The 22841-nt window shown below is 41.1% G+C and overlaps 1 protein-coding gene across 1 annotated transcript in view; it reads left to right on the top strand.

Annotated features, from left to right (window-relative positions):
• Positions 1-22841, top strand: part of LOC132816011 (dynein axonemal heavy chain 11-like) — a 417048-nt gene that overhangs the window by 56364 nt on the left and 337843 nt on the right. The window contains exons 11-14 of the mRNA XM_060825416.1: positions 6474-6578; positions 11451-11846; positions 19937-20269; positions 20858-21112. Of these exons, the coding sequence (XP_060681399.1) occupies positions 6474-6578; positions 11451-11846; positions 19937-20269; positions 20858-21112 (1089 nt within the window). The remainder of the gene's footprint in view (positions 1-6473; positions 6579-11450; positions 11847-19936; positions 20270-20857; positions 21113-22841) is intronic.

Raw genomic sequence — 22841 nt, 5'->3', positions numbered from 1 at the left:
CCTTTGGCCCAACAAGTCCACACCGACCCTCCGAAGAGCAACCCACCCATACCCCTACATTTACCCCTTACCTAACACTACGGGCAATTTAGCATGGCCAATTTATCTGACCCGCACATCTTTGGAGGATTATTGGTGGTTCTCAGGGCCCACCATTCATCACGTATTCCCTTGCCTTGTTGTCCTGTCCAAATCTATCACCTCACAATAAACCAGATTGAATTTCATTTACCATTGATCAACCCATGTGACCAATCTGCCTATGTTCTCCTGTAATGTAAGGCAATCCTCCTCACTATATTCCACATCACTAATTTTCATTTTATCAATGAGCTTTCTGAACAACCCTGCTACATCCGCAAACAGCAAGGAACCCAAGACTGATCCCTGCAGATTTGCACAGGATACAGGCTTCCAATCACAAAAACACGTCTTGACCATCACCTGTCACTCTCTATTTCCTACCTCTCAGTCCATTTTGGCTGCAGTTTACCAAATTTCCATCAATCCCATGGGCTCTTGCCTTTGTTATCAGGCTACCTTCTGGGACCTTATCTAAAACCTTGCAGAAGTCTAAGCAGACTACACCAGTATACCTTGTCGTCTCTTCGAAAAATTCAATCTAGTTGGTCAGGCATGACCCACTTAACAAAGCCATGCTGACTGTCAATTCATAAAGGATAAAATGAAAATGAACAATATTCTAATCCCTGTCTGCCCAAGTGCAGATTAAGGTGATTCTTCAGAATTGCTTCCAACAGGTTTCCCCATCACTAGGTTAGACTGACTGGCCTTTAGTTTCCTGATTTATGCCATGCTTCCTCCTTGAACAATGGTACCACATTGTCTGTCCTCTAGTCCTCTGGCACCTTTCCTGTGACCAGAGAGCAATTGAAAATTATTGATTGGTGTAGTATTGGGCCAAAAAATAATATCTTCAAACCAGACCATTAAGGGTTAATTGGATATGACAATAAGCAATTCAAGTAATGTGGAAAAATGTACATGGAAGATAGGCCTAATGCAAAAACAGTCGAGAGTGTGGTGCTGGAAAAGCACAGCAGGTCAAGCAGTATCCAAGGACCATAAGCCCTTCATCATTCTCAATGAAGGGGTTTATTCTGATTTGTCAATTCTCCTGCTCCTTGGATCCTGCCTGACCCGCTGTACTTTTCTAGTACCATACTCTCAACTCTGATCTCCAGCATCAACAGTGCTCACTCTCTCCTAATGCAAAAACAGTGCGTTTTTGGCTACCTGACATTGAGGTTGGTGTGAACTACCCGCTTGCACAGTCTACATGGTCTGGAAATGTGCTGAAACTATCACAAAATGGGAACTCAGCTCATAACCTTAGCTTCAGAAAGGTATTAATATCAAAGACTTTGCTCCATTCATTGGATTACACACCATTGGCCTGGGGTTCAGGCAACTGATGCCATGTGATCTGAGATAGAGTTCTGAGAGCTCACCAAAGTCCCCGATGGATAGAAGGTCAGTGAGAGATTCTCTTGCTTATCTCAGTTGTTTAATCTAATTATATAACTTTATAATATCATATAAACTAACAATTATTAATTCATATGTGTAATTAAGTATTCTAACTCAATAAATTAGCTACATAGTAAAGTGCAGGTGTCTTATTGTACCACCCCACCAACCTCCGTATACAGCGCATCATCCGCCGTCATTTCCGCCAACTCCAAACGGACCCCACCACCAGGGATATATTTCCCTCCCCTCCCCTATCAGCGTTCCGCAAAGACCACTCCCTTCGCGACTCCCTCGTCAGGTCCACACCCCCCACCAACCCAACCTCCACTCCCGGCACCTTCCCCTGCAACCGCAGGAAATGCAAAACTTGCGCCCACACCTCCTCCCTTACTTCTTTCCAAGGCCCCAAGGGATCCTTCCATATCCGCCACAAATTCACCTGCACCTCCACACACATCATCTATTGCATCCGCTGCACCCAATGTGGCCTCCTCTATATTGGGGAGACAGGCCGCCTACTTGCAGAACACTTCAGGGAACACCTCTGGGATGCCCGAACCAACCAACCAACCCAACCACCCCGTGGCTCAACACTTTAACTCTCCCTCCCACTCCACCGAAGACATGCAGGTCCTTGGACTCCTCCATCGCCAGAACATAACAACACGACAGTTGGAGGAAGAGCGCCTCATCTTCCGCCTGGGAACTCTCCAGCCACAAGGGATGAACTCAGATTTCTCCAGTTTCCTCATTTCCCCTCCCCCCACCTTGTCTCAGTCGATTCCCTTGAACTCAGCACCGCCCTCCTAACCTGCAACCCTCTTCCTGACCTCTCTGCCCCCACCCCACTCCGGCCTATCACCCTCACCTTGACCTCCTTCCACCTATCACATCTCCATCGCCCCTCCCCCAAGTCCCTCCTCCCTACCTTTTATCTTAGCCTGCCTGGCACCCTCTCCTCATTCCTGATGAAGGGCTCTGGCCCGAAACGTCGAATTTCCTGTTCCTTGGATGCTGCCTGACCTGCTGTGCTTTAACCAGCAACACATTTTCAGCTCTTATTGTAATCATTTTGGTCAGACACTAACCAATCTGTTGGGGGGTATCAGCTTAACAAAACATTAACATCTCTACTGTTTCTTCTCTTGCCTCATTCAACAGCCTCAGATATATTTCATCCAGCCTTGGATATTTATGTTTTTTTAAGCCTGCCAGACCACTTGGAGCACCGTGTCTGTCTATGCTAATTTTTAAAAAATACATCACAGCTCTTCTCACTGATTTCTGTATCCATATCGACTCTCTGACCAAGGAACACTGATGTGAAGTATGCATTTTTAAAACCCTATCTACATCCTCTAGATCCAAGCACAAATTACTTCTGTGGTTTTTAATAGGCACTACTCTTGCCCTAGTTATCCTTTTACCTTTAATGTACTTGTAAAATAGCTTAGGATTTTCATTTATTTTACTTGCAATTATTCTTTCATCACCTTCTTTGCTCTTCTAATTTTCTTTTTAACGTCCTCTTGCATATTCTGTACTACTCTCAGGGTTCTGTACTACTCTCAGGGTTCTGCTGTTTTGAGTCCTCCTTTTCTGCCTCAAGCCTTCTTTTTTTCTTTACCTAGGGTTCAATATCCAAGTTCATTGGATTTGTTATTCTCACTGTTTTGTCTTTATTCAAATATGTTGGCTGTTCTCTCTCTCTTCTCTCCTTGAATATGGCCTATTGCTCTGACATTGATTTCTGTCAAAGTATCTGCTCCCAGTTCACTCTGGCCAAATCATGTATTTGGTTTTATTAAAATTGGCCTTCCCCTATTTTAGACTTTTGATTTCAAGCCCATTCTTGACCCTTTCCATAACAATCTTGAATCTAACAGATTTATGGTGACTGTTTGCAAAATGGTTCCCCCCTAATATTTTGATCTCTTGCATGGCTACATAACCTAAAGTTAAGTTCAGGACAGCCTTCTCTCTGTTGTAGCACCTTCAGAATACTGGCATAAAGAATCTCCTGAATGCATTTTAAGAATTTTGCTCCCTCTAAACCTTTCACACGATGACTAGCCCATTTAATGTTGGCGAAGTTGAAATCCCTTATGTCACTACCCCATTACTTTTAAATTTCTCTGAAATTTGCCTGCACATCTGCTTTTGGACCATTACAGGGCCTTTAGCATATTACCAGCAATGTGGTTGCTCCATTTTGCTGTTTAAGTTCTACCTATATGGCTTCACTTGGGGAGCCTTCTAACGTGTCATCCCTCCTTTACGCTTAATTGATCCCCTGGTCAATATTGAGACACCCCCTATTCTTTATCTCCTTCTCGTCTCGCCTAAAGCTGCTGTATCTTGGAATATTGAGTGACCAATCCTGCCCCACTTTGAACCCTGACTCAGTGATTTTTTAAGCCATTGTACTTCAGTAAAGCTAAACATGTCCAGTTTTGCTAATAAGGTAAAAACCCATAAAAGCTTACCAAAAATAAAAAGTTAAAAATCACACAACACCAGGTTATAGTCCAACAGGTTTAATTGGAAGCACTAGCTTTCAGAGCACTGCTCCTCCATCAGGTGGTTATGGAGAATAAGATTGTAAGACACAAAATTTATAGCAAAAGTTTACAGTGTGATGTAACTGAAATTATATATTGAAAAGGACCTGGATTGTTAGTCAAAGTCTTTCATCTTTTAGAATGACCATATTGGTTTCAGTTCTTTCATATGTAAATGGCATATGAAGTTACATTCTCAAGTGAACTTTAACAGTTGGTATCATGTCAGTCTATATAATGTATTGAAAGTTTGAGTTTCCCTGTGTGAGGCTGTCTGTGCCACAATGGTCAGACTGATTCTAATCTTAAAAATGGATTTGCAGACTCTTACATGGATTCATGCACTTTTTTGAGTAAAGTGAAATGTAATTCTGCAAGGACAAATTCAATCCACAAACGTGTAGTTATGAGAGTGTGTGTGTGTGTGTGTGTGTGAGTGTGTGTATGGTGCAATGGGTCACCTGTAGTGTGACATGAACCCACGGTCCCGGTTGAGGCCATCCCCATGTGTACTGAACTTGACTATCAGCCTCTGCTCGGCCACATTGCATTGTTGCCTGCCCCGAAGTCTGCCTTGGAGGATGGTCACCTGAAGGTCCAAGGTTGAATGTCCCGTACCGCTGAAGTGTTCTCTGACTGGGAGGGAACATCCCTGTCTGTTGATTGTTGTGCGGTGTCTATTCATCGTGTTGCCGTAGCCTTTGCTTAGTCTTGCCAATGTACCATGCCTCAGCGCACCCTTGCCTGAGATAGACAACATGGGTACCTGCCACATACATGGTGGGAGGTGTCCCCACGTGTAATAGTGGTGTTCATGTCGACATTCTGACACGTCTTTCAGTGTCTACCGTGACAAGTCCTCCAAGGTGGACTTCAGGACAGGCAACAACGAAAAGTGGCTGAGCAAAGGCTGATAGCCTAGTTCAGTATCCATGGGGATGGCCTCAACCGGGACTTTGGGTTCATGTCACACTACAGGTGACCCCATTGCACTACACACACAGACAGACAGATTGACACACACACATACACGGAGACAGACATTCCTCTCCACACGCGCCGACATATGCCAACACATACATTCTCCTACACAGACACACATACTCACGCAGACACTCCCACCCACACCCTCTCACAGACTTATACTCCTTATACTCCGTTACACACTCATTCAAACACACATACACGCACTGTGTCAATGGCACTCATACACCCGCAACAGCCACCCCCCCCCCCCCCTCCCCCCCCCCACACACACACGCACACACATACACACATAAGCTTATGGGGTGAATTTGTACTTGCAGAATTACATTTTACTTTGTTCAAAACTGCATGACTCCATGTAAGATTCTGTAAATCCAATTTTTAGCTTAGAATCAGTCTGACCATTATGGCACAGACAATCTCAGACAGGGAAACTCTCATTTTCAGTACGTTATCTGGGCCGATTGTTAAAGTTCACTTGAGAATGTAACTTTTTAAAACAGTTTTGCCATTTACATATGAAAGAACTGAAACCAACATAGTGATTCTAAAAGATGAGAGACTTAACAAACAATCCAGGTTTTTTTCAGCATATATTTCAGTTACATCACACTGTAAACTTCTGCTATAAATTCTGTATCTTACAATCTTATTCACCACAGCCACCTGATGAAGTAGCAGTGCTCCGCAAGCTAGAGATTCCAAATAAACCTGTTGGACTATAACCCTGGTGTTGTGTGATTTTTAACTTTGTACCAAAAAGAGTTGTTGGAAACTTGCTAACATACAACAGAAATGGAAACCAGCACAAGTACAACTACAAAAAGATAATAAATCCTATAGTTTGAGAATTGAAAGTGGCAAAGTATCTAAAAACAGACTATTACTATGATCAATCATCATTTGTGGAGGAACTATCCCATTACACATTGTATTACAGTTATAGTCTTGCGATTCTCCCCTCACTATCTTTTGCTCTGTTTTGCATGAAAGCAGGTTAACCACAAATGATCTCATTATGTCCCTTGTGTGGTGTGAACATCTGCAAACAATCTAGGAAACTAAAGATGGTAGTGCAGAACGTTTGAAGAAAAATACACTATGTTGTAACTTTCCATCTTGTACTCATCAAGACAATTTACAAGAATATCAGGTTGAAGGGAAGAAAAACATTTATATTCTAAGAGAGGAGATTGGTGTTTGCCACCCCACCCATCTCACGCAGCGTACATATTGGTGTTTCCTTAAATTGTCATGATAAGTGCAAAAACTTCAATTTTTTTTTTGCCAGTATTCAAATGTTCAAAGATTTTAAAGTAAAGCAACTATTTAGAGATTTTCTATCTGTCATGTACAATACTGGGACAATCTCTATTGAAGAGATATTTAACTATAGCAGATTAATTTTTCTGATTGAATGTTGTGTTTCAGCTTGTTGCTGTACTACGAGAGGTGAAATACCTTCAGATGTTGAATCAACCTGACATTCCAGAGGCAGCTGCAACCATCTTTGAAAAGAGAGAGACTTTGACTAAGGTTTGTCTTTTTTAAGAAATATGGTTTAATCAGTAGGAGGTCTTATTTTTACCATATTATTTCAAATTCATGACTGACTAATGCATTTTTAAATCTATGTGCCCTTTTGTTTAAAATAAAGCTGAACATTTAAAGTGTAAAAGAGGGGTACTTCTGATTACGACTTACCTCTGTTTCGGATAAAAGTTGTTAGTTACATATGCAATTGTACTTCTCTGATACAGACACACAAAGGTCCTGAACTGCCACATATTGCATTTCTGTTCAGTACTCCTCATTAAGGAAATAATTTCCTTTATTTTGGCTGAGAATATTTATAGATTTTTGTGGTTACCAGTTGTAATGGAGTGTATTTAGAAAATCATGTTTTCATTGTAACAAAAATTCAAATTCGTAGACGTTGGATTCAGGACTGATTGAGGGCAGTTTTTTTTTCAGGTGGAGTCTGAGCAAATTAGGCCTCTAGGTCAGGTAGTGAAAGAAAAACATCTTTGGAATTATTAACAGTTCCTTGCTTTTATGAGAACACTGAATTATTTTGAAAATTTGGACTGCTTGTTGCACATTTTCTGGTATCGTGAGGTGTGTAAAACACTAAAATAGTTGGTTGAAACATGCAAACTTCATTCACTGCCATATTGAGTAAAAACTACCCAGAGGTAGGATTTAGAAATGCATGAAGCAGACTTTAAGCCTTTTGTATATAAAGATAAGGGTCCTGATATCTGCTGGAGATTGTTGCTTCAAGGTTTGTCCTGAGAGACCCCGCCCCAGAAAATGCTGCATTGGGGGAAACTGTCCAAAGATCACAGCATCAATCACAAATACTCCCAATGCCATCTTGCCCCTACTCCCTAATGGTGCACCATTTCACTGACTCTAGGGCCCAATCTGAGTCACGATCAGAAAATTTAGTCTGGCTGACCACGTGCATCCAATCAGACCTGTGACTCAATGTGAGCTTTGGACCCACATTCCTGAGAGCTGCGGGGACACTTTCATTGGCCTGATTTTTCCTCACCCCTTTCCTTGTAGCTGCAGCAGTTTATGCAAAAGACAAGACACAAGGTTTATTAATCTATACAGTTGTATGCTAGGATTTCTGTAGAATAGAATATTGTCCTATAAGTTGTCTAATTTACAAGTTTTAATGGTAGAATTCTACACAAAAGCCAATCTTAGTCCAAGGCTTCCTTGTTTTGTTTTATTGAAGTTAATTTTCACTGCGGTCACCTGTGTGACTGGGGTAGGGAGCCTTCCTGTCCTGTTAAGATGGGCAATATGGCTATTTTGAAAGGGACCTAACATTGTGTAGACAATGTGTGCACACTAAGACTGAGCTACAAACTATTGTTGACACGTTCACCAAGGTGTTTAAGAGAATTGGTCTCAAAGTAAATATTTGGAAAACAATGGTTCTCTACCAGCCCATTACGACCAAACAACATTACCGCCTCCCACCCACAACCCGACTATTGAAATCCATGGCACGTCCCTATAACAATTAGGATCACTTTCTATAACTCGGGAACTTCCTTACAGGTGTGTGCAGGTATTAATGAAGAAATCCAGCATCGACTGCAATGCACCACTGCAATCTTTGGACACCTGAGGGCGTGTGCTCGATAGATGAGATCTCAAACCCAGAACCAGTTTCATGGTCTACAGAGCAGACATCCCTGCCACCCAACATGTACCAGAAGCATGGACCATGTCCAGCAGATACCCCAATTCCTTGTAGAGTTAGCACCAGTGCTGTCTTCGCACAAATCCTGCAAATGGACCAGAAGGATAAATATCCCAACATGAGCATCCTGTCCCAGGCCAACTCCCCCAGTACCAAGGCATTGGTCACACTTTATCATTTGCAAAGCCCCATGTTGACTATCCCTAATCAGTCCTTGCCTTTCCAAATACATGTAAATCCTATACCTCAGGATTCCCTCCAACAACATCATTCAGTCTGATATATGAAGGATCACTCAATCATTTCATGCTGGATTGTATGATATGATGTCCATCATGATAACACTGCCTCTCAGTCCTACTGATCTTAGATGATCTTCGAATTTTGTATTCCATATTAAACAGTGAAATGGACCATCAGTTCTTTGTTTTCTTCCTCTACCCTTTCAATTTTAAATGAGATGATGCTTTAAATGCAATAAAAATTTGGAATATAAAAGACTAGCCTGTTGTCATCACGCAACTTCTATCACTTTTTGTAAAACATCCAGGTGGTTCACCAATGCTCCTTAGGGAAGGAAGTTCACCATTCTTATCAGGTCTGGTCTGCACGTAACTCCCAATCTGTATCAATGTGGTTGAGTCGTAACTATCCTCTGGGAAACTTTAGGTGATCACTATCTTCTGATTGCCAAATCCCATGAATGACTTAAAAAAATGCAGGCAGTACCTTTTGCCGTAAGCCCACTAAGCAGTCATTTGCATTCTTTGAGGCCCTGCAGGTAAAAGAGATGGTGGACCTTGTCAGTTGGTTCCCTAACAGTCTGTCAAGCTGGTTTGGTATATTACCTCATTGCTCAAAACTTTCAAACAAGCAGCAAGACATAACTTGCTGGCAGTGAGAAAGGTCCTTCCTGTCTGTTCATTTCTGCACATGTAGAGTCTCTGCACACTGCCCTTGAGGCTGCAAAAACATGCAGTGTTTTGTTTTGGTGAGTTTCATCTGAAGCAGTTTGATGCAAGGTTCTGCTCTGTGAGCTACTCTACTCAAAGGGATCTACTCCAAGATCAACATCAGTTGCTGCTACAGGATCATCAGCATGGTGAAAGACATTCTTTAGCATGCCTGAAATTTGTTGGCCTTCCACTGCAATTTATTGTCCATGACCAAGAGTGGTGAACTCATTCTAATGTACAGGACTATATGCTGATAGATGCACTAACGTTTGAGGCAAATGTTCCAAAGATGATTGATTGGGAAAAGATATTATTTAGGGTCCACTTACCAGAGTATAAAATCCCTCAGTCAGTATTTTCATCACGGAATGTATATTTTGTAAATAGCACATTGAATTGCCATTATATTGAATCACCTGAAACTTCCAAATATTGATTGGGAAGGGCTTGAGCTTAATTGTGTTCTTGGGAATGTCAGTTTGAACTTACAGGGTCTAATTTTACAAATTGCAATGAGAAAAGTACATTTTGGAAAAGAAAATTAGGATGAGATTACAATTTTAAATTGGAACTGACCAGGCAACTGTATTGTGTAGATTCTAATTTATTGATCAATTGAAGCAAAAATGCCCACAAGGTAGTTGAAAATTATTGTTGTGAATACTGGAGCGCCTAAACTGACAGACATAACTTGATTGCTGCTGCCCTAGGACCCCACCCTATCAATCGCTGCTGCTTGAATTTCTGGCACTTAATCAAAAATTTGACAATCCACAGCCGAGTAAGTGTAAGTGAAGCCATGGTCTCAATGTTATGGAGAACTCTGGTTGTTGCCTGAAATTTGGCTGTGTTTCTTTTTTCGTACATTATATTGCTAAACTGGACAGTGGTGTCATGATCATCCACGCTCCCTATAAGTATCACACACAGCACCCATTAAGCAGCAGTTAAATTACAGGCTGCCCTGTCACTGGTCTGTTGAGACATGTTTACTAAACAGCTGCCTTTCTCTTCACGTCAGCCGGTCACTGAGTAATCTCCCACCATATTAGCCTTAGCAAAGATAGTTAATGGGTTACATGACCTCAGACATTTCACTCTTTTGAACTCCAATTTTCCCTTTAATTGTCTTTCTCTCTAAATTTCACCATGCAATTTTCCTTTTCACCTGCATGGATTACCCTTAGGCCCATCTAAATGTTGTGAATAATTAAGCAAAGAAACTGGAGAAGTCTGTGCTGTTTGCAATTTGATTTGAGGCAAGTGTTAAATCATTTTAACCCAAATTATGGTATTTCTCAGCTTAAGACGGAAATATCCAGTGATATTTGTACAGATTCTGGCAGTGAAAAATCAAACTATGATATGAGAAATAGTTTTTAACAATTGTTCCTGGCTGATACCTTCTGTATTTTAGCATTAAAAAATATATGAATGGATTCCAAGCTCCTCCAGTGCTCTTAAGAATAAAAATCTTGTGACAAATATCTATTATATAAAATAGGATTATAAACTATTTTGAGTACACAAGCCCATAAGGGGACACCACCTCTCAAATGATGACAAATCTTTCTATTATTTGTTTATAAAAGCTCAGGATATCAGGGGTTTTAGATTAGATTAGATTACTTACAGTGTGGAAACAGGCCCTACGGCCCAACAAGTCCACACCGACCCGCCGAAGCGCAACCCACCCATACCCCTACATTATCCCTTACCCCTTACCACTATGGGCAATTTAGAATGGCCAATTCACCTGACCCGCACATCTTTGTGATGTGGGAGGAAACCGGAGCACCCGGAGGAAACCCACGCAGACACGGGGAGAACGTGCAAACTCCACACAGTCAGTCGCCTGAGTCGGGAATTGAACCCGGGTCTCCAGGCGCTGTGAGGCAGCAGTGCTAACCACTGTGCCACCGTGCCGCCCACCTGTGCCACCGTGCCGCCCACCTGAATAATTAAGCAAAGAAACCTTATCAATTCAAATCATTTCCTTGTGATTTTTCTGTTGAAAATAGCATGCAGATTTTCTTTATTCTGTCCCATCCCAGCATTGGGAAAATACTTTCCACTAAGATGATCCTTTGGTGAGTTATTTATTGAAATGAATATGGGATTAAATATTGATTTTGTCATTGATTCATTCATATGAAAAATACTGCTCCTGCCTCTCTGGAAATAATAGTATTCATAAAGGACTCTGCTAATTCTCATTTGTTGTTTTAGTACGTCGGAACCTTGGAATTGATGGTGAAGTGGTACAATAAGCTGAAACAGACTGTCTTGGAAGTTGAGTTTCCACTAATCTTTAATGAATTGGAAGCTATTGATGATGAGCTGAAGGCTGCAGAGGAGACTATTACTTGGCAGAATGAAAACTGCTGGAACTGCATTGTCCTTTTGAAGGACGCAGTCTATGATCTGGCGAGTAGGGTTCAGAAGACCAAAGAAAATGTAGAAACACTACAAACACTCATGAAAGCTTGGAGTGAGAGTGCAATGTTTGCAAGAAGGGATAACCGAAGAGATAATCTGTTGAACCTGGAAGACCGAGAAGACAGAGTAGCCAAATGGTACAAATTGATAAGGGAGGATGGTATTACGATTCACAAATTGGTTGAGGTATGCTTGCAGAAAAATACAAAATATTTTCCAATAAGCTTGACAAAATATAATTGCCAGAAAATTACTTTATTAAAAGTTTCAATACAGCTGAATGCTATATTTAATGTGTTATCACCGAAGAGCTCGATATTTAATTCTACCAATACAATTCACAGTGTATTTTCTCAACACTATGAATGGAAATCTTGTATAAGGGGTGCACCTTTTGTCCATGAATCTGACTGCCACCTTTGGCTTACTGGTAACGTTCTCAACTTACATTGAGCGTCTTCTAGAAATCCAAATACACTACATTATAATACACTATATCAGAAGTGTAATGAATTATTGCACACTTGCTTGGCTGAGTGTAGCTCCAACAACACGGGAGAAACATGCAGGACAAAACAGTTCACTTGATTGGCAACATCTCCACAAACATCCACTTCCTACACCACTGATGCTCGGTAGCAGCAGTGTGTGTTATCAACAAGATGCACTACAGAAATTCACCAAATCTTCTTACAAACCTCCAAAACCATACCCGTGTGAACACAACAAACTGCAGGTACCCCCAAGCCACTCAGCATCCTGATTTGAAGTATGTCGCCATTCAATCAGTGTTCCTGGGTCCAAATCCTGAAACTCCCTCCCTGAACAGTATTGTATGTTCACCTGCAGCGATTCAAGAAGGTAATTCACTAACACTTCTTAGGGCATTTAGGGTTGGACAATAAGTGTTGATGCAGCCAGTGACATCCACATCTCATGGATGAATAAAAAATTAAATCTACTGGTTTCGTTTTAAAAACTGTCCTTGTCATATCCTGAAATAACTTTAGAAAATTGATCAAACATGGTCTTCCTTTCACAAAACTATGTTAACTCTAGTTGGTTGCATTTATCATTTCTAAATGACTTGCTGTTTTTCTTTGATAATGGATTCTAGCTTCTTCCCAATGACAGATATGAGACTAGCTGGCCTATCGTTTTCTACTTTCTGTTTCCCTCTTTACTTGAACAAAGTTGGCATATGAGAGTTTTCCACTGTCTGGAATATTTCAGGATGCCTCCATTATCTCTGCAGCCAGTTCATTTAAACCCCTTGAGTGGAGACCTTCAGGCCCTGGTGCATTTCTATCTTTTGTTCATTAGTCTATCAAATATTTTATCCATCATGCTAGAAACTGCTGCATAGCTACCTGATGAAGGAGCAGTGCTGGGCGGCACGGTGGCAGAGTGGTTAGCACTGCTGCCTCACAGCGCCTGAGACCTGGGTTCAATTCCCGACTCAGGCTACTGACTGTGTGGAGTTTGCACGTTCTCCCCGTGTCTGCGTGGGTTTCCTCCGGGTGCTCCGGTTTCCTCCCACAGTCCAAAGATGTGCGGGTCAGGTGAATTGGCCGTAGTGTTAGGTAAGGGGTATATGTAGGGGTATGGGTGGGTTGCGCTTCGGCGGGTCGGTGTGGACTTGTTGGGCCGAAGGGCCTGTTTCCACACTGTAAGTAATCTAATCTAAAAAAAAGCTAGTACTTCCAAATAAACCTGTTGGACTATAACCTGGTGCTGCGTGATTTTTAAATTTGTCCACCACAGTCCAACACATGCACTGCCACATCATAGAGACTGCAGCTAGACCTTTCCTTCTGTCAATGCCTTACTTATCTGTTATCTTTGGGATGTTTATAGTGTGCTCCACCATGAAGACTAATGCAAAACATTGGGTTAACTTGTCTGCAATTTCCACCTCCCTGTTATTAATTCGTCAGTGGCATCCTCCAAGCGTCCCACACTTACTGTGGGTGCCGGATTATCTACTAATAGAAGTTTTAAAAAAATATTTCTTGCCAATTTGCTTTCACAATTAATTTCTCCCTTCTTATTAGTTTTTTTTGGTCATCTGCTGCTGATTCCTAAAACAGTACAATCCTCTGCCTTATCACGTATCTTTGTTGCTTTATATGCCTTAGGTTTTGATTGGATACTATCCTTGACCATTTTTGATAACCACCGCTGTTTCATCATTTTTATTGTGTCCATCTATTTGACTAGATCAAATATTTGGTAAGCATCATGAAATATCGGCTTAAATGTCTGCCACTACTCATCCACCAACTTTCCCTCTTGTCTATAACCCAGCCTACTTTCGATAGGTCTCTCCTCATTCCTCTGTAATTGCCCTTGCTTAAGATGAGGACCCTGGTTTGAGACCCAGTTGCTATCTCTCAAACAAAATTTGAAGTTTTACAATGTGGAGAACACCACACCCTAGAGGATCCTTAACTACAAGATCTCTCATTAATCCTACTTCCGATTTGAAGATGCCAGTGTTGGACTGGGATGGACAAAGTTAAAACTCTCAATACTAGGCTAGAGTCCAACAGGTTTATTTGGAAGCACTAGCTTTCGAGGCGCTGCTCCATCAGATGGTTGTGGAACAGGATAACCTATGACTTCACTCGCCATCACACTGATACCATCTTTTATTAATAATACTAATCTATATCCTTTGACCTTTTGCTTAATCTTCTAGGATGTTGAATGCCCTTGAATATTAAATTCCCAGTTGTGGTCACCCTGCAACTACATCTTTGTAATAGCTCTCAAATCATATTCATTTTTAAATTTGTGTTAGCAACTCATCTATTAAAAAAGCTATATGCGTTTGGACCCCCCCCCCCCACATTAAGCTTTGACTGTTTACCATTGTTATTCGCTGTGGTTCTAATTTCTGCAATGTGTATGCATATATTTTCTACCATTTTCTGTGACGCATAGACTATTATTGTCCTTTTAGTATTGTCCTACTAAAAAGTCTTGCCATATCTAGAATGTTGTTTGCAATTTTGGCCTCCATAATAAGGAAGGCATACTTGTTTTGGAGGCTGTGCAGTAAAGGTTCACCTGGATTAGTCCCTGGAATGAGGGTTTTGCCCTGTGCTAAGAGGCTAAGTAAATTTGCTCTGGATAATATTCTCCTGTTTAGAGGAATGAGAGGTGATCTATTTGAAACATTTAGGATAATGAAGGCCCTTAACAGAATAGATACTAAGAGGTTGTTTCCCCTGTCAGGGACTTTGGAACAAGTGGGTGTAATTTCTGCATAAGGGCTAATCACTTACGATTGAGATGAGAGAACGTTTGAGGGGATTAAGAATCTTTGGCATTCTCTTCTGTGTAGGGTGGTGAATGCTGCATCATTAGGGGTGATGTATTTTATTCAGTTGTTGGATGTGGGCATCGCTGGTCGGCCAGCATTTATTGCTCGTTTCTAGTGGACTTTGAGAAGGTGATGGTGAGCTAATTTCTTGAACCGCTGTAGGTAGATTGACTATGCCCTTCGGGAAGGAAATTCCAGGATTTGGGCCTAGGGACAATGAAGGAACAGTGATATATTTTCAGGTCAGGATGGTGAATGACTTAAAGGGGAATTTGGATGTGGTGATGTTCCCATTCTCTTTTCCTTCTAGATGGGAGGGGTCGTGGGTTTAGAAAGTGCTAACTAAGGATCTTTGGTGAATTTGGAGTGCTGCTGCTTCTGACTGTTGGTGGTAGTTGGAATGGATGCTTATTGATGTGGTGCCAGCCAATTGGGCTGTTTTGTCCTGGAAAGATGTCAAGCATTTTGAGTATTGTTGGAGCTACACCCATCTTGGCAAGTGCGGAGTATTCGATCACACTCCTGACTTATGTCTTGTCGGTGGCGAACAGGTTTTGGGGAGTCAGGAGGTGAATAACTCACTGCAGCATTCCTAGCTTCTAACCTGCTATTGTACCTACTGTATTTATATGGCAAGTCCAATTGAGCTCTGGCCAATTATAATCCCCAGGATCGTAATAGTGGGCGACTCGATAATGGTAACACCATTGAATGTCAATTCTCTAATTATTTTCTCCTATTATTAATTGCCTGGCATTTGTGCAGTGTGAATGTTACTTGCCACTTGTCAGCTGTAGCTGGATATTTGTGATATTTGAATGTAAGCTTTTGTAGCGTTGCTTCTTCATCAGATGAAATTATTTCATCTGATGAAGAAGCAGTGCTCCACTAGTTTACAATTTTAAATAAACCTGTTGGACTATAACCTGCTGTCAGGTTACAGTCTGACTTTGCCCACCCCAGTCCAACACAGGCATTTATTGTCCTTTACTCCAACAGTGTGAAGGTGAGTCCTTGTCTCCACAAGGACTGTGCGGTAGTCAGTCTTAGAGATACTATCATGGACAGATGCATCTACTGTTGGCAAATTAGTAAGGATGAGGTCAAGTATATTTTTTCCTTTTGTTGCTTCTCTTGTTTGAACATTGACTGTTTCAAGACCTTGGGAATTGCAATTGATGGTAAACATTGTGCAAATGTCGGCGAACATTGCCAATTCTGTCCTTAGGATGGAGGAAAGCAGTTGAAGATGGTTGGGCCAAGGACACCACCCTGAGCAACTCCAGCAGAAATTCTTTGAGTTAAGATGACTAACCTCCAAGAATTACAACCATTTTCATATGTACCAGGTGTGATTCTAACCAGCAGAAAGTATGCCCCCTGATATCCATTGTTTCCAGTTTCGCTAGGGCTCTTTGATGGCACACTCAATCAAATGTGGCCTTGATGTCAAGGGCTGTCACTCTCTCCTCACCTCTGGAATTCAGTTGTTTTGTCTTTGTCTTATGGTGTCAGGAGCCGAGTGGCCCTGGAAGAAACCAAACTGGGCATCATTGAGCAAATTATTGCTGAGCAGGCGCTGCTTGATGACATTGATGATGACACCTTCCATTACTTCATTGACGATCGAGAGTAGACTGATGGGACAGTAATTGGCCGGGTTGGATTTGTCCTGCTTTTTATGCACAGGACATACCTGGGCAAATTTCTACCTTGTTGAATAGATGCCAATGTTGTAACTGTACCAGAGTTGTTTGGCTATGTGAGTAGCAAGTTATGGAGCAAAAGTCTTCAGTACTATTGCTGATATGTTGTTAGGCTTTTGCAGTATCCAGTGGCTACAAATGTTTCTTGCTATCACATGGAGTGAATCGAATTGACTGAAGACTGGTATCTGTGATGCTTGGTATCACTGGAGGAGGTTGAGATGGATCATCCACTTGGCACTTCTGACTGAAGATTGCTGCAAATACTTCAGCTTTATCTTTTGTACTGATGTTTTGGGCTCTTCCATCATTGAGGATTGGGATATCGTTGGACTATTTTCTTCCAGTGAGTTTTTAATTATCCACCACTACTCATGACTGGATGTGGCAGGACTGCAGAGCTTAGATCTAACCCTTTGGTTCTGGGATCATTTAGCTCTGTCTGTCATTTGCTGCTTATGCTGTTTGGCATGTAAGTAATCCTGTTTGGTAGCTTCACCAGCTTGACCCCTCCTTTTTAGGTATGCCTGGTGTTGCTCATTCATGCCCTCCTGTACTCTCCATTGTACCAGAGTTAATCCCCTAGCTTGATGGTAATTGTTGAGTGGAGGAATATGACAGGCTTTGAGGTTACAGATTGTGCTGGAGTACAATTCTGCTGATGATGGCCCACAGTGCCTCATGGATGCCCAGTCTTGAGTTGCTCGATCTGTTCAAAGTCTGACCTATTTAGCATGGTGATAGTGTCACACAACATGATGCAGTTTATTCTCAGTGTGAAGGTGAGATTTTGTCTCCACAAGGACTGTGTGGTGGTCACTCTTAGTGATATTGTCATGGACAAATGTATCTACAGCTGGCAGATTAGTAAGGATGAGGTCAAGTATGATTTTTCCTCTTGTTGCTTCTCTCACCACCTGCCACAGACTCTGTCTAGCAGCAGCTATGTCCTTTAGGACCTGCCCAGCTCAATCAATAGTGCTGCAGCTGAGCCAATCTTGATGTAGACAAATATTTGGTTTCAGTGAATAAAGTAATATGGGGAGCCAGTAGGAAAGCCTCTGAATATGTTGTGCAGCAGAGTAGGATTGCTGAGCTGTGTGGTCTACTCTTTTTCCGATTGTTTTTGTTCACATGCTCACACTCTTTATTTGAGCCTTTAAGATGGTGGAGATGGTTTGGTGAAATAGGAGGCCGGTTAACATGCTGCAGAATTTCTTTACTCTGACTTCTTCATAAAGGGTACATCTCGATGAGGCAGATGCGGATGTTTGGCCAAGGCTGTCGTCCTGAGGAGTTCCTGTATCAATGTCCTGAGGTTGAAATTATTGGTCCCTAACATTCATAGCCATCTTCCTTTGTGTTAGGTGTGACTCCATCTAATGGAATTTTCTCCCCAGTTCTCATTAACTTCGATATTACAAGGACTACTTGATTGTTCTCTCTCTCTAATACTTTAATTCAAGACCATTCACTCTCACTTTCTGTCTTGAGTTCAGCTCTTTTTCCCATGTTTTGACCAAAGCTATAATGGGGTTAAATTCTGAGTGGGTCTGGTGGAACCCAAATGAGCATCATTGAGCAGTTACCATTGGGTGAGTGATCCTTGATTGCACTGTTGATAACCCCTTCCATCACTTTGACGATGTTCAAGAACAGACTGATGAGGTGACACTTGGATGGGTTTGTTTTGCCATGTTTTCTCTATATAGAATGTACCTAGGCAATGTTCCACATTGCTAGAGAGATGCCAGTATTGTAACTGTTACTGGAACAACCTGGTTAAGGGCACAGTAAATTCTGAAGCATAAGTCTGTCAGGTCAAAACCTTTGCAGTATCGAGTGCCTTCAGCCATTTCAGGGCATCACGTTAAGTAAATCAAATTGGCTGAAGGTTGGCATGTGTGATATTGGAAACCTTAGGCAATGGATAATTTACATGGCAGTTCTGGTTGAAGTGGTTGCTGATGTTTTAGCCTCATCTTTTGCCCTATTGTACTGGACTCCCCCATTATTGAGGATGTTCACTCTGCCCAGTTCAAACAAAAACAAAATGAGAAATGTAACCTGAAACAAACATATAAGACCATAAGGCCATAAGAAATAGGATAGTCTTAACACATGAGAATGCTAGAGAAACTCAGCAAGTCTGACAACATTTGCGGAGAGAGAAACAAAGTTAACATTTTGGGTCTCTTGTTCCGAATTCTACAGTGAGTTGTTTAATTGGCCGCTGTCATTCACACTGTGACAGGAGTTAGATCTGATCCTCCAAAAAAAAGCCGAATGAACTGTGGAAGTTGGAAATCAGAAACTAAAAACAGAAATTGTTGGAAAATCTCAGCATGTCTAGTAGCATCTGTGGAGAGAAATCAGAGTTAACATTTCGGGTCCAGAGACTTCTGATCTGATCTGTTGGATGTGGTAATCACAATAATGGAGGATTGTCACACCCATTACCAATTAAGTCTTCCCAGACTCAAACGAAATATAATTTCAACCTTTAGTCTGAACAAGCCAATGTTGACATATGTGTAGTAATGATATATATTTACTATACTGTGTCTGAAAAAAAAGTCGTAGTGTGTCTGTGTAGAGTTTAATTCTTCCAATAATTATTTTACGATGAATCTCCAAGGATCCAGATTGAGTACTGACTATTAGGCAGTGCGATCGTGTCCTTGCTTGCAATGATTTTAATTCACCAATGATCTTTAATTTGGTTTTACGTAAGTGGGAAAGTCTACATTTATAATAATTGCGTGCAAAACTATGAAATAAATGGATAATTAAAAGTTACATTCAGTTACAAAACTCCATTCCTTGAGTAAAACTTTGACTACTGATTTTCTGTCTTGTTATTTTAATAGGAAAATCATAGGGAGTGACAGACAACTTTCAAAACTCACTTCCCACAGGCAGAGTTCAATATTCAGAGGGCAACTTTTATAAAGTTACCCAGGCGGGATGCCAATGTAATGAAAGCAACCTGCTTCATTTTATAGTGTGCAAGGTCTCATTGTTAGTTCTTGACTTCATTGTCAGTTCCTTTTTACCACTGTAGACTCAATAATTTTTAAAAAGTGCACTCTGATTCAAGGGATAAACTATTTCAACTTTGTGATAGTAATTTCAGTTAGTTCAAATTTAATTGAAAGCACGTTATCTTGTGAATGAAAAGATTTATATTTAGCTTCTGAAGACCTAAGATAATTTTATGTTAATTTGTTTCTGGTTAACAGGAGAATCTCAGACTTCTGAAGGCAGACCCAGTTACTAAATCATGGAAGGCCTATTTGGAATACATTGATGACATGGTTTTAGATGGTTTCTTCAATGCTATTTCATGCTCTCTTGAGTTTTTCCTTGAGAACACTGAAGCTACTTTAAAACCTGCACCATTGTTTGTATCACAAATGATGCTAAGTATCCCAGAGATTGTATTCAAACCTTCTCTAGATAAGGATGCTGCAGATGGATTCTATGATTTAGTCGAAGATTTGATAAGTGACATTTACAAAATGGCTGCACAGGTGACAAGAGTAGCTGACCATCTTGAGATTGATAGTTATCAGGTAATTATCACAAAGCTACTCTCTAGCCTGCATATGTTGCTTTACGGAAAGAATATATGAAGTAGATTGTTATAATCCAAACTACAAAAACAAAGTCCACAATTCTTTTGCATTTTGTGCATTTGCAACTTGTAGTTTTTTTCTGAGTTAAGTAATTTTAAATTCTGTTTCTCATAAATTATGTTTACTGAAACCTATTTTTTGTACTCTTATGTTAAGAGGCCTGACCTTCAAAAGTAGCTGTGCTACTTGTAATTGTCCTGTGGAAGATCGTTTGTGAATTTGTCACATTATCTTAGCTGTCAACATTCAGGGAAGTCCACATTGAGTAAATAGTGATGTGTATAAATTGAATTTTCTGAAGGAGGTCAGCTATTGGTCTTTACACAGGTCTTATTTTAATTTGTTCATAAATGCAAACATTGACAAATCAATATTTATGCCCCATATTAATTGTCTCAAGGGTAATAACATGGAGACTGTTGGGTTGATAGTTCAATATTGTGACCACTAAGTTACACCACCTTAAGTAGATAATAACCACTGTGGCCATAAAGAGATAATAAGATGTGTTTGTTCTTTACACAGGATGATATGGAGGATATACTTGACCTATCAGAGGTCCGGCAAGAGATCATGGATAGGGTAACAGAGATCATTAACAAAGCTGTGGACTACAGAAATTCATTTGACTCTTACTCATACCTTTGGGTAGATGACAGGATAGAGTTCATGAAGCAGTTCTTGCTGTACAACCATGTGTTGACTGCAGAGGAGATTGAAACTCATGCTGATGAAGGTGTTCCTGAGTGCCCTCCCACTACAGAACAGTTTAAGGAACAGGTAAGGTTAAGCTGAAACAAAATGGTTTGTGCAGTTGAAAAACATTTTCTGTTTAATTTTGATTTAATATATTTAGAATAAATTTCTGGGACTCTGAATAATGCCACTATGCATCCTTAAATACAAAGGGGCCAAGTTAGTGAGCTCTGAAAATGAATGCTGAGATTCAAAGCAAAGTATTTCTTTTTAATCATGGTGTATGAGCACTGCCAGCAAGATCAGCTTTTGCTGAGCATTCCTGATCGTTCTTGATTCGATTGCCTTTTTCCCCACAACAGTCCACGTGCTATTGGCACAATGCAGTGTTGAGAGAAAAGGAATTCCAGAATTTTGACCCAGTAGCCGTGAAGGAGCAGAGTGATCCGTTCCAAGTCAGGATTGATTGTGACTTGTTAATTGCAGCCCCTGGTGTTCCTATGCATTGCTCCTCATGTCCTTTAGAGAGGAAGAGATTACATTTTGGAAGGAACTGTTCCATGAGCCTTAGTGAGTACCTTCATTATATCTTGTAGCAGTGATATGTTGCTGTTGGCAAATATAGGCAATCTGTCAAGATCAGGCTATCACTTACAAAATGAATTGTGTCCTGTCAGAGCTAGCCAGACTGGATGGATCAGATTCATGCATTAGTAGAGGGCAATATCGTGAGTGAGTAGCACTATGTAAGGCTAGGCTGCACTGCTTAAAGGTAGCCTGCATCATCTTTAAAGGGCAAGTGTTTTGTGGCTGAAGTTTGTTCTGGGAGTTGTGGTTGAAGGGAATCTGAAATCCTGATAATACAGGAGGTACAGCCTCAAACATTTTTGGAGGCTGTGATGATGAAGCAAATGGAAAGAAGGATCTGTAGCAGAGGGAGAGACACAGTTAAAGAAGAAGTGGTATCAAATCAACTTAGTGGTCAGTGCCAAGAATCAGCCTTACCAGATCTGGATGCAGTGCTTTGAAATCTTCAGCTGTATCAGAGATGTGGTCAAGGTAAGTGGTCAGGCAGGAGTAATCTGCCAAAGGGCAGATTCTGTGCTGTGCATCTCATAGTCTTGTGATTTTTCTTTTCAGAGCCCTCCAGCATTAAGTTGTCTGGCATAATAATTCTCTTTCTTCCTCAGTGTCTTCAGAAATGCTCAAGACAGTTCACATGATGCATCCATGTACCTCCCAAGAATACAGTTGTACCTTTTTGAGTCTCCTCCTTTTCAAATAAGTGAGAGGTGGAATCTGATCATACACAGAAGGGACAGCACTGTCTCCTTGGTTTCACTCAAAACCAGCAGCTCAGTGTCTGATACCACACATATCTGAAAGGATATGAGAAGATAGCTGGGATCTGCAAGTAGTGAGATATTGACCATGAATGAGCTGCAGCCAAGCCAGTGATCATAGATAACTTGGGTGCCAGCTCACCAGAGGGTGTATTTGCATACAAATCCATTTTTGAGGATACAAATGACAACTGCTTTGAAACAAACCACAGAGGAACCAGGAAGAGTACCCACAGCAAAGTGCTATCTGCATTGAGAGGACTGCTAGAAAAGGTCACCACTAAGGAGCACAGAGAAATCCAGTATCAACTTGGCACTGCACTTTGTGCTGAGCTCGCAGCCCATATTTGCCAATTTGGAAGTGGTGGCCAATCTCTTCACAAGTTGTTCCAGCAGTTGTTTAGTTTGATTGCTTAAGTCTCAGCCTTCCTTGTAATACAAGTAATTGCATGCTGCAGTGGAAGCTCACA

This window comes from Hemiscyllium ocellatum, chromosome 5, assembly GCF_020745735.1.
Source record: "Hemiscyllium ocellatum isolate sHemOce1 chromosome 5, sHemOce1.pat.X.cur, whole genome shotgun sequence".
NCBI lineage: Eukaryota > Metazoa > Chordata > Chondrichthyes > Orectolobiformes > Hemiscylliidae > Hemiscyllium > Hemiscyllium ocellatum.
The sequence above is the reverse complement of the archived record's forward strand: the minus strand, read 5'-3'. Positions and strand labels throughout refer to the sequence as shown.